At 38.2% G+C, this 12,076-nt stretch overlaps 1 protein-coding gene across 2 annotated transcripts; it reads right to left on the minus strand.

Moving 5' to 3' along the window:
• Nucleotides 1–197: 197 nt before the first annotated feature.
• On the minus strand, nt 198–9,390 carry LOC118279884 (androgen-dependent TFPI-regulating protein-like). 2 transcript variants are annotated; one of them, XM_050702410.1, is made up of 5 exons: nt 9,253–9,390; nt 5,039–5,210; nt 4,363–4,509; nt 3,751–3,971; nt 198–575 (listed from the first exon to the last, which is right to left on the minus strand). In XM_050702410.1, the coding sequence occupies exons 1-5, from the start codon at nt 9,345–9,347 to the stop codon at nt 365–367; spliced, it is 846 nt and encodes a 281-aa protein (XP_050558367.1). In that variant the 5' UTR covers nt 9,348–9,390; the 3' UTR covers nt 198–364. The 2 variants fall into 2 exon arrangements, with proteins under 2 accessions (XP_050558367.1, XP_050558368.1); XM_050702411.1 differs by lacking the exon at nt 9,253–9,390 and adding an exon at nt 9,093–9,194.
• Nucleotides 9,391–12,076: the final 2,686 nt, after the last annotated feature.

Here is a 12,076-nt window from a genome sequence, read left to right on the forward strand (position 1 = left end):
TGTTTCAGTATATAAGCGTGACCGATCAAGGGTTCGATTTTTGGGCTCAGTAATTATTTAAGTTTTTACGGTCTTTTTGGAAATAGTAGGCTTATTTACATGGGACTCATAACATAATAGGTAAAAAGTAAGTACTACATTCTTGTGTACCTCTGAAAAACAAAGACAATGATAAATAAAAAAAAAACATGTTGTATAAAAAATAAGTCATTTTAATAAAAAAAAATCTTCTTGACAGTTAATAATAATAATAAAGGCACCCGTACCTATTATACAAATAACTATTATCATTATAACAATTAAATAAAAAATAATAAATTAACAAAATAAAAAAATTGTCCTAGCATTTATTTTTTTAAACAAATTATTTATTTTTCTTTTCTAATTTTGTCTTTTTCTTTTCTGCTTTTTTCTTTGAACCGTGGATCATTTTGGTCAATGGCCATTGGATATAATAGAATGTATAAAACATAACCCCCATAAGAGCTAGTGCTATGAAGAAGTAGACCGTGCCAAAGAGCTTCCTAAAGATGGGGTACAGCCACACCCCTCTTTCGATGTAGGTGAAGTACATTCTGAAACAAATAATAATTATTAATTACTAGCGACCCGCCAGCTTCGCATGGGTGCAAAATCCATCCATCGCATGATTTTAACCCCTAAGGCATAACACGAAAGTAAAACATTTTGTGGTTTATTAAAATTTGCGTTTTGTAATAATATTTACTGAACTTTTCGTTGATGTAAAAGTGGTGGTAAAAATATTCCCTTTGCTTTATAAAGGGTGCATACAAAGGGAAATAAGGACAGAGAAAGCGACTTTGTTTTATACTATGTAGTGATAATATCAGCCATGATCGTCGTGTGATGTCGTGGTGGCTCGGAAGTTTAAGACGCCCGCTTCTCATGCATGAGAGTGCGGGTCCAAAACCTAGCAAGTACCAATGTGAAATATTCCGAGTCATATGTACTTTCTAAGATTATTTAGACACCACTGACAAACGGCGAAGGAAAAACATCGTTAGGAACATCGAAACATGAACCTATAATTTCTAATAATCTATACAGGGTGACTTTGAATTCGACGTATTCCTCTCGGGAGGTGATAATACAACTAATTTCCTACAAAATTAGCCCTGAGGTCCCTGGTCCGAAAGTGGCTAGTTTCTGAGATATTCAACATTTTTGGTTTTGGTAAAAAAATCCCGAACTGATTACAAAAACATCAATAAATAAAAAAATACTGGTTTGATTTAAGTTGTTTTAGTTTTTATCAGTTGCCAATACATCAATAAACATTTATTAATACTAATAATGGCAGAAATATCATTCGTTTTAAAATAGCAAGTATTTTCTTATCAAATTTTGTTTTGTGTCACTAATTTGGTCAATAGTAAACTAGATTTATTTCAAAAAAAATATATGACACTAAGCGTACAAACCATTAGAAAAACTTCCTTGGTTTATTAGCTACCCAGAAACATAAAATTATTTACAAAATTCTCAAAAACAAATGAATTAATTGATGATAAGTAGAATGTAAAGAGAAAAGGGCAATTACAAAAACATCTTAATTTGCAAAATTTTGTTCAAAGTGACCTCCCCTACGACGAAGACATGCCCGAATATGCTTCCTTGTCTCAATGACGGTCACTCTTGGACTGAATATGCTTCTATTTTCGTCACTATCTTCAAATATGTTTCGGAGAAGAATTTCGATACACGGCCAATTCCGTCCGCATAAACAAGGGATTTCATGTAAAAATCAATCGTCGTCAGATTCTGGACACCGTGCATGCCATGGAATTGGACCCTCCTGCCAGTATAACGCGTGGGAACTGAGGTATCCTACCATTGCCGTACAGTAGTTCGATAGTGCACTGGACAAACTATCACAATATCTATTATTAGCCCCAAAAAAATCAACGAAATCCGAAAAAAGCAAAACCAACGTAAACAAGTATGTTTAGATGGGTGTGTTAGGATGGGTATCATAAATAATTACCTACTTGATTGGACTGTACTTTTTATCTAACAATGTAAATGGTAAGAAATATGAAGATTTTTTTAAGGAATGAGCTAGGGTTATTGTTTTAAATTTGAATTTAGAAACAAGATGACGAATGGATTTGAACACGACGCTTGTTCAGGTCACTATCAAACTAGGGTGCGGCAATGGTTAAATACCTCGGTTTCCACGTGTTATATTGGCAAGGGGGTCCAGCTCCATGGCATGCACGGTGTCCAAAATCTGACGACGATTGATTTTTACATGAAATCCCTTGTTTATGCGGACGGAATTGGCCGTGTATCGAAATTCTTCTCCGAAACATATTTGAAGACAGTGACGAAAAAAAACGCATATTCAGTCCAAGAGTAACCGTCATAGAGATAAGGAAGCATATTTGGACATGTCTTCGTCGTAGGGGAGGTCACTTTGAACAAAATTTTGCAAATTAAGATGTTTTTGTAATTGCCCTTTTCTCTTAACATTCTACTTATCATCAATTAATTCATTTGTTTTTGAGAATTTTGTAAATAATTTTATGTTTCTGGGTAGCTAATAAACCAAGGAAGTTTTCCTAATGGTTTGTACACTTAGTGTCATATATATTTTTTAAATAAACCTAGTTTTCTATTGACCATATCAGTGACACAAAACAAATTTCGATAAGACTTTACTTGCTATTTTAAAACGAATGATATTTCTTCCATTATTAGTATTAATAAATGTTTATTGATGAATTGGCAACTGATAAAAACTAAAACAACCGAAATTAAACCACTCATTTTTTATTTATTGATGTTTTTGTAGTCAATTCGGGATTTTTTTACAAAAACCAAAAATGTTGAATATCTCAGAAACTAGCCACTTTCCGCCCAAGGACCTCAGGGCTAATTTTGTAGGAAATTAGTTGTATTATCACCTCACGAGAGGAATACGTCGAATTCAAAGTCACCCTGTATATTAATACTTGATGCAAAAACTTTGGACTTCTTTTTACGAAAATTGCGCGGACGTAGGAGCATAAGGTACACTTATAGTTTATGTGTAGGAGAAGTGCGGGACGCTAATATTTTTCAAAAATAATGCTTATAAAGTACATTAAATTAATAAATAAAACATTACACACACATGCATAGTATCTGATCGTATTTGACAAAACGTCAAAATCGATAGACATTGCGATGATATTGACGTCTCATATGAATAGAGTTTTATAAAAGAGTTTGTTTGAGTTTGAGTTAAATAAAAATTATCCTTGAACGTATATTAAGTGGTATTGTATATGGTTGAATTTCAACCACTAGGCGACCACTAGTAAGTTTGAAATCGCTAACCCACATTGAGCAAGCGTGGTGGTTAATGCTCAAACATTCTCCGTGTGAGAAGAGGCCTTTGGTCTGCAGTGGCCACTTATAGGCTGTTGATGTATTTATGTATGTAAACCGCACGGTTGGCGCAGCAACTGATTAAACGGTAACTTATCGCGGGTCAATTTATAAAATGCAAGCATAACACATGTTTGTTTGGCAAATTTTGTATTTGATTTAATTAGGATGGCATTTTTGAAAGAATTAACGTTTGGTTTGGGTTCGATTCTCAGATCAATTAATATCCTCAACGACAACGGTTACGGCTAGTCTAATCTATTATTAATACATATAATAATTTGCCTGACCTCGAAATGAAAACCAAGAAAGAAAAATACCTATATGTAGATAAAAAAAAACAAATGATATACTTACACACTAACATACACACACAGGTGCAAAGTCAACTGCATGACATTCCTAGCGTGAGTCTCAGGTTCTTGTCTCGGCCTGAACATCACCTCCCATAGTGCAACAGGCACTATCATTGTGTGGATCACGTGGTTAGAAATGGGGGGGATCACCTCGTCCAAGAATTTAGGGAAAATGAGGGTCCTGTCATAGTTGTATAGACCCCAGAATACTGTGAAGACTACCTGAAAAAAGAAAGGGAAATTTGGGTAATTTACCAGGTCTAAAATTTATTGTTCTGACTTTTCAATACAATAAAATATCCTAAAATAATCGTTCATTCAGTAACAATTCAATAGACAATATAAGTATTTAATTTTTCAATTTTTCTACCAATTTTTTTAGAAATATGTACAATTGTACATGTTTGTTATTTGACGCAAACATTTTATGACGACTCAAGTTGTGATCTATAAAATAGCGTAGATAACTAATTTAGATTTTTAATGTCCTTCTTGTACTTGTAAATACTTTTCAAGATAATATTGATTTGAAATATCGCGGGACATCACAAAAATTACTGCTGTAAATTTCACAGCTACAGCTATCTATATAAGTAGGTAATTCAAAACTCACCATAGTAGAAGGCCACACGAGACCAGCGAATAGAATCTCCCTGAAGTCGGTGATGGGGGACGGCAGCTTGTACTCCTTCTTCTTCGCGTTCTTCAACGTGAAGTATTCACAAGCTAACGCATACACTGCGTATGCTAGTTGTAGTATCTGGAATGGAGAAGTTAAGTACTTATTAGTTTCAGAGAGTCGTGAAGCGGGCCTTTAAAACATTTGTGAGATATTTTTCTTACATACCAATTACTATCATGACTGACTCGTGGGGTTACTGTTACTGGTTAAAGTGCCACTTATGAGCATTGTGGAAATTAATTCTGTGGGGGTGTCTCCCCAGGTTTGGGGTGCATTTCCACCAGAGATGTGCGATGTACGAAGTAGAAAAAAGTCTGACACTCCCTCTCGCCTCGTCCAAGGTGGGAGAAAATATTAGATGATATTCGCCCCGCAAAAACAAAAACAAATACGAGCAATAGACAAACACCCTCCATTATATGGAACTTATAACATTACTAAACTTGAACATTACTTACTGAAAAATGAACTTCTCTTCAGGGATTAAAAATTTCATGGTGTCCATTGGGCAGCAGCGATTGCTTACCATCGGGTGATCCGGTTGCTCTTTTACCGGCTTACACCATAAAAAAATTACGCCCTGATAATCATGGTGTTGTATACTCACAAAAGTCCAAGTAGTAAAGAACCGGTACTCCAAACTCTTGAACTGCAGCACTTCCTTGGAGGTCCCGGCGTTCTGCCTGGAGTACCAGGCCATGTAGACTATGTTGGAGACGTGCATCAGTATCGTGGCTGAGTAGCCCAGGATACGCAGGCTGGATAGGCGAGACATTGTCCTGGAAAATGAGGGAGATCAGGGCCGTTAGTCTACTATTACAATTGGGTAGTTTCCTAGGTCAAAAGTAAATTATTTTGATATTTCAATATAATAAAATATCCCAAAATAATCGTATTTTCATTCATTCATTTGACGATCTATTTATTTATTTAATTTTTCCTGCTATTTTTTGCATAATAAGTATGTTATTTGACGCAAAAAAATTATGACGTCATAATTTGCAATTTCTTACAAAATTCATAGAAAAGTAACGTTATTTGACATTTCGATAAAAGTATTGAATTTGACTAGTAGGATAATACCCTATTGTGTCACAATGGTCGATCATTGAGCAATGCAAGAGGGATGGAGTTATACAACCTACATAGCTCTGTCCCTCTTGCACTGCTCAGTGATCGACCATTCTGACATAATTGTAATAGCAGACTATGGCCCCAGGTCATTATTATGATTAATAAGATCATCACATTTTTTGTGATAAATTGTCTTTGACTGGCAATTGAAAACTGTTAAAGATACAAACTCCGCGAACGTCAGTCATCACCACAGATGGGCCCCAGTAGGGCTGATGCAGACCCGGTGCTGCGGACTGCCTAGCAGGTTACCGGGGCTCCGGCTCGAAAAGCAGGAGTAGGAACGGGGTGGTTTTTAGTCAATAAGAATCTGACACTCCCTCTCGCCTCGTCTAAGGCGAGAGAAGTCATTGGATGATTTTCCCCTTAAAAAAAAAGTCGGTTATCGGTAACCCCTATGGTGTTTAATATGTTAAAGATAATCAAATAGTAAGATTTGCTTGAGTCGCAAATTAAACCCGTCATTCCTCGCCTAGTAGTTGCACTCAGATACAACTGACACATAATTTATAATAATAATAATTTTAAATACTTTTATCATTGACCTCAATATATGACCCGTATATATGTAATACAGATATAATTACAGTTATCAGTTACTAATATATCTGTAGTGTAAATATATAAAAAAATAGAAATGTCCGTCCGTTACTTTAGAACAGATAATATAAGATAACATCATGATTAGGTTTCCTGTAGATAAATGCAACTAACTAACTTTTCCATGTAGAGTAAATATTATGCACATCACACACACACACATCAACAGCCTATAAGTGGCTACTGCTGACCAAAGTCCTCTTCTCACACGGAGAAGGTTTGAGCATTAATCACCACGCTTGCTCAATACAGGTTGGCGATTTCAAACTTATAATTAGAAATTATAAGCTCCTAATGTTTTCCTTCACCGTTTGTTAGTGGTATCTAAATAATCTTAGAAAGTACATATAACTTGGAAAAAGTCACATTGGTACTTGTCGTTGTTAGGTTTCACAAATGCTACCAACGGTTATCTAAGTTAGGTCCTGTACAGGTCGGTTTTAGAGGAATTTCCTCCCTCGCACCCCCTGATTATGGAAAGAACTTCTCTGCTAAGGTTTTCCCACAAATGGTGAAAAGTGGGTGTACATTGTATAGCGGCATTACGTGCCGTAATGTGCACATCTGCCTACGCCTTCGGGGATAAAAGGTGTGACGTTGCAGTCAATGATGAAATGTCACAATGTATACACTAGTTCACATAAAAATTACTGAATGAAAATAAATGTAGTATAACTACATAACTAAGACTTATAAACAGTAAACCTGTCTGACACAACTATCATAGTTGCATTGGATCTCAATGCCAAGATCTTGGTAACTTGAATTGCAATTATGGCTACTCAAACCACATGTCATGCAGAATGATTGCTGGTACAAAGTTCAATTCTCGTGTTGTTATAATTTTATTTAGGTAGACATAATTCCGACGTTTGGCTCCTTTCCGACGTTTGGCTCCTAAGTTGGAACGGACGGGGGCTGCGCTTAAGCGGCTCCTGCCAAACCTCGGGGGGCCAAATGCCTCCTGCCGGAGGTTGTACGCGGGGATCGTGCGGTCCATGGCCCTCTACGGCGCCCCTGTGTGGGCGCCGAACCTGATGCGGCGGCCAGCTCGGACGCTGCTCACGTCTCAGAGGGTCATGGCCATCCGAGTGATCCGTGGATATCGCACGATCTCCGGGGAGGCGGCGAACCTCCTTGCCGGATTACCGCCGTGGGATTTGGAGGCGAAGGTGCTCGCGCGCGTGTTCAGTTTGCGCGCCGACGCGTGTCGCCGGGGCGAATCTCCACTACCGCGCCAGATCAGTGCGTGGCGGGACGAGCTCCGGCGCGATCTCATGGCGGAATGGCAGCAACGACTGTCGCAACCGAGGGCTGGGCTCGCTGTCATCGCAGCGGTTAGTCCCCTCTTTGAGGAGTGGCTAGAGAGGCGCCACGGCGTCCTCACCTACCGCCTGACGCAGGTGCTTACCGGACATGGGAGTTTCGGTAGGTTCCTGTTCCTTATTGGGCGGGAGGAAACGCCCGGGTGTCATCACTGTGAGGACCGCCCGGAGGACACGGTAGAACATACGGTGGCGGTGTGCCCTGCGTGGGCTGAGCACCGCCAAGTCCTCAGGGATGTGGTCGGCGACGGCGACCTCTCGCGCCCGGCATTGGTTCAGGCCATGGTGCGGAGCGAGAGGGACTGGGATGCCGTCTCCTCCTTCTGCGAAGCAGTCAGGCTAGCTAAGGAGGAGGCGGGGCGCGTGAGAGAACAAACCTCCTCACGCCCCAGCCGTCGCGAGAGACAGTCCGGGCGTCGGGGATCGCGAGACGATCTCCGGCCACCGTAAGTGCGGGCCTGCGGACGGCGAGCAAGGGTAGCTCACCGCCCGAACAGAACCAGACCCGTGCGTGCGGCGCGTCGCGTTACGCGCGCGCCTCAAAGAGCCATCAGACCACCACAGATGGGGCCCAGCAGGGCTGATGCCTGATCCGGAGCTGCGGACTACCTAGCGGGTTTACCGGGGCTCCGGCTCGAAAAGCAGGAGAAGGAACGGGGTGGTTTTTAGTCAGTAAGAGTCTGACACTCCCTCTCGCCTCGCCTAAGGCGAGAAAAGTCATTGGATGATTTTCCCCCCTCAAAAAAAAAAAAAAAGACATAAGATACACGTTTAGAAATTCTTAAACTAGGTTGAATTAAATATTTATTAATTTTAATTGATAAATGCACAATACGTATAGCGGGTACGATTTTCGCAAAAATATAGTGTTGTAAATATTTTAGTCTTAGTTTTTTATTTTCATTTAGTCTGCGTATTTTAGTTCATGTTATGTCTATGCTTCATACAATTAAATAAATAATATTAGTTTGTAAAAATACATTATGATAATATAATTAAAATTGCTTTGCTTTCATTAAGTACTAATTAAATAAAAATTAAACATCTAAAAATGAATGTAATTAGCCTAATTAAACCGGCTAGCTAGTCAGCATTTATAAAACACAGTGAAAGCATAAAGACTTATTTATTCATCTTTTTACTAGACAAAAAAAATTGCCTCACACTACGATTTTCTCCGGTGTCGTGGGTGCGTTTACAAACATACAAGTTCACATACACATGACACCCAGACTCGAAACAACAATTTATGGATCACACAAAGAGTTGTTCCGTGCGGGAATCGAACTCGCTACATGTTGCACCGCAGCCAGGGCAACCATGCAGTCATATGTGGTAGAAAATTTGAATACACCCCATATTAACTGTCGGACACAGCATCATTTAATGTTTACGTAACCCAGTCCTGAACAATTGTTTTCGGAACAAAATTGTTACGAAGGACTAGTTTAAGTTATTATTTAATATCTCTGAGTATAGCAGTAACACTCATAAATCTTTTAAAACACATTAACAAACACACACACACACACATAAATTAATAAAAAAAACTTGTTTTAAATAGTTAAGTCTTCACTAAGAATTTCACTCGTAAACTCGTACCACTTAAATCGCGGCAAAACTGACTGGCAGGTAGGTGAATGTCAAAAGTTCATTATAAAAAAAAACACTATCAAAAAACGTTCACACTTCACATATACCGAGCACATTAATATAGGTTATGTTTTTTTAATAATAAAGCGTTTAAAACTTATGTATTTACCTTATTTTTAAGTTAGTTGTAGATAAAATAGTATGTAATCTTGTCTTATCGCGCACACAAGTTGCCGGGCTGACGGTAAGGCCCGTTATACGCATACTTTGTGATAGTGCCACGCGCAAGACACGGACAGTGTCCCCTACTTTAATATTTACTACGTTTTTACTGCGGTTTCGCCTGCATTTAATACATACAATGTGATAGGGGCGAGACTTCTAACCCGTTAAGGCTGAGTTCTACATCAAATTTTATCGACAAAAGTCGGGGGTCGAAGGGGTCGAATCCCCTCCCCCTAAAAATTATGGCTATTTTAATATTTTTTTTACTTTTTTTGATATCAATGGTTGTATGCGTCGTAGAAACAAAAAAAAACGACAAACGGTAGCTAATAACCTTGGCTAACTAATTCATTACTTTTTTCATATGTTTGATAATGTTTTGGTGAGAAAAAAAAATCATTTGTGAATTATTTTGACCGAAAAAATCATTATTTTTCAATATTTTCAATTAGGGGTTCAACCCCCATATTATTTTTTTGTCATAAAATTAGATGTAGTACTCAACCTTAACGGGTTAGAAGTCCGACCCCTATCACATTGTATAACATAGTAAAGGAAACATTATGTTATGAGCAAGAAAAGGCATATGTTAGTCTACATACTAATCTATATTTTATACCTAATATTATAGAAATTGGTTAGATACTTAATTATTTAAATTTGTAAATCATCCCATGACTTCTCTCGCCTTGGGCGAGCCGAGAGGGAGTGTCAGACTCTTACTGACTAAAAACCACCCCGTTCCTACTCCTGCTTTTCGAGCCGGAGCCCTAGTAACCAGCTAGGCAGTCCGCAGCTCCGGATCGGTAAGTTTAATAGCTAGGCTAATCTTTGAATATAAATCTCCTTAATATACATATTGTGATGTGAATATTTTTCCCTAACAACTTGATTGTCGAGTTTTTGTTAGATTTCTACAATGTAACTGGTTTTGTTTTATACTTTAATATAATTTATTATCTTCATTAAATATACCTACTATGTGTAACAAAGAATATGATTGGGATAAGCCAAACGCATCCACAGCAACGTAGGAAAAGCGCCCTTAAAAAAGTATTTTATTCAATCCAGTTAAAATTACGTTTTCCTTAGTAATTAGAATTAATACGCAACGTCACGCCTTTTATTCCCGAAGGGGTAGGCAGAGGTGCACCTGCACATAATGCCACTGTACAATGTACACTTGTACATCCACTTTTCACCGTCTCATCGACTCCGTGCTACTACCGAGAAATTATCGAAAGACCAAAATAGTCCAGTACTACTTTGCCAGACCAGGGAATCGAACTCAAGACCCCTTGCCATTGAATTTGACTAGTTAGGAAACTAGCCTAGTGTGTGAAGATTCTTCATAATGATCTAGAAAGTAAACTTTCTAATTTACGTTTTAATCTTTTTTAACGAGCAAAAAACTAGATCAAGCTATCAAAAACGCCTTTCAATTTAATCATAGCAACAATAGTTAGTTTGTAGCGTTGCTCTACTATTTTGACAGGCTTCGTTCTGCATTTCACAGACGCAACAATACGAGTTTCAAGATCAGTTTTAGTAACGCTTGTAGATATTATATTATTTATAGTTTAAGCCAGTGAACCAGCAGATGGATAACTTGATGGTAAGCAATCGCCGCCGCCCATGGACACTCGAAACACCAGAGACGTTACAAGTGCATTGCCGGACCTTTAGGAGTTACGAATTTAAGGGTTGTTGGTGAATCGAGGTTTGGGAAAATTGTGAAGGAGACAATCGGGCGTCCGGTAACCTCACTCACATAACAAAACAACGCAAGGTTTTCTGTGAGGCCATGGTGTCACTCCGGTCGAGCCGGCCCATTCGTGCGGAAGCATGGCTCTCTCACTGACCAAAGGCCTCTTCTAGCACGGAGAATTATTAATATTTTCAAATAATCTACAAGATGGGCATTAAAATATAAATTAGTCATCTAGTTTAGTCCCTATTAATAATGGATCAAGGACATGAATAAGTAACTTTTTCTCCTTTAACCACGCACGCGTAACTGCGAGCGAGCGAGTGAGTAAATCTATATACATATAATAAATCTGTAGAAGGGTCAATTCTGTACATTGAAAATATTGTAAAAATAAATAACAGGGGGTGTTACTGGATCGATACCAAACCCAAATATGTGATTAAACATTTTTTGTCTGTCTGTATGTCTGTATGTTCAGGCATCACATGAAAACTAACGGTTGGATTTCGATGAAACTTGGTATAATTATACCTTATTATCCTGGGCATAAAATAGGATACTTTTTATCCTGGAAAAATACGTAGAAAAAAATCTTAATTTTTCAGTTTTTATACTACAGAACGCGAGCTCAACAGCAGTAGCTCAATAGAGGGATCTCCTTAATTATTATGGGCCTCGCCGTATTTGGGTTCATTCAATAGATATTTATAAGATGTCATTGTCAGAGTTACTCAAAATGGAGAAATAAAACTTCCACGCGAAGACTGACATCCGCGCGGACGGAGTCGCGGGCGGAAGCTAGTAATAAATATTTATATACGCACTGACATAAACATAAGTAAATGGCATTGTCTTCCTTATTACAATTATAATCTCCATCTTAATTATTATAAATATGAAATAAATTATGTTATATATTTCAACTACTAATGTGTTAAATAAGAGTGTGAGTTTGTTTGTTTGGTTGTGTCGTTTATTGGTGTATCGTGTTTAAGTGTGGGAGAGCCATGCTCGACCGGAGAGATACCACGGCCTTACAGAAAACCGACGTGAAACA

This window comes from Spodoptera frugiperda, chromosome 22 (genome assembly GCF_023101765.2).
Source record: "Spodoptera frugiperda isolate SF20-4 chromosome 22, AGI-APGP_CSIRO_Sfru_2.0, whole genome shotgun sequence".
Lineage (NCBI taxonomy): Eukaryota > Metazoa > Arthropoda > Insecta > Lepidoptera > Noctuidae > Spodoptera > Spodoptera frugiperda.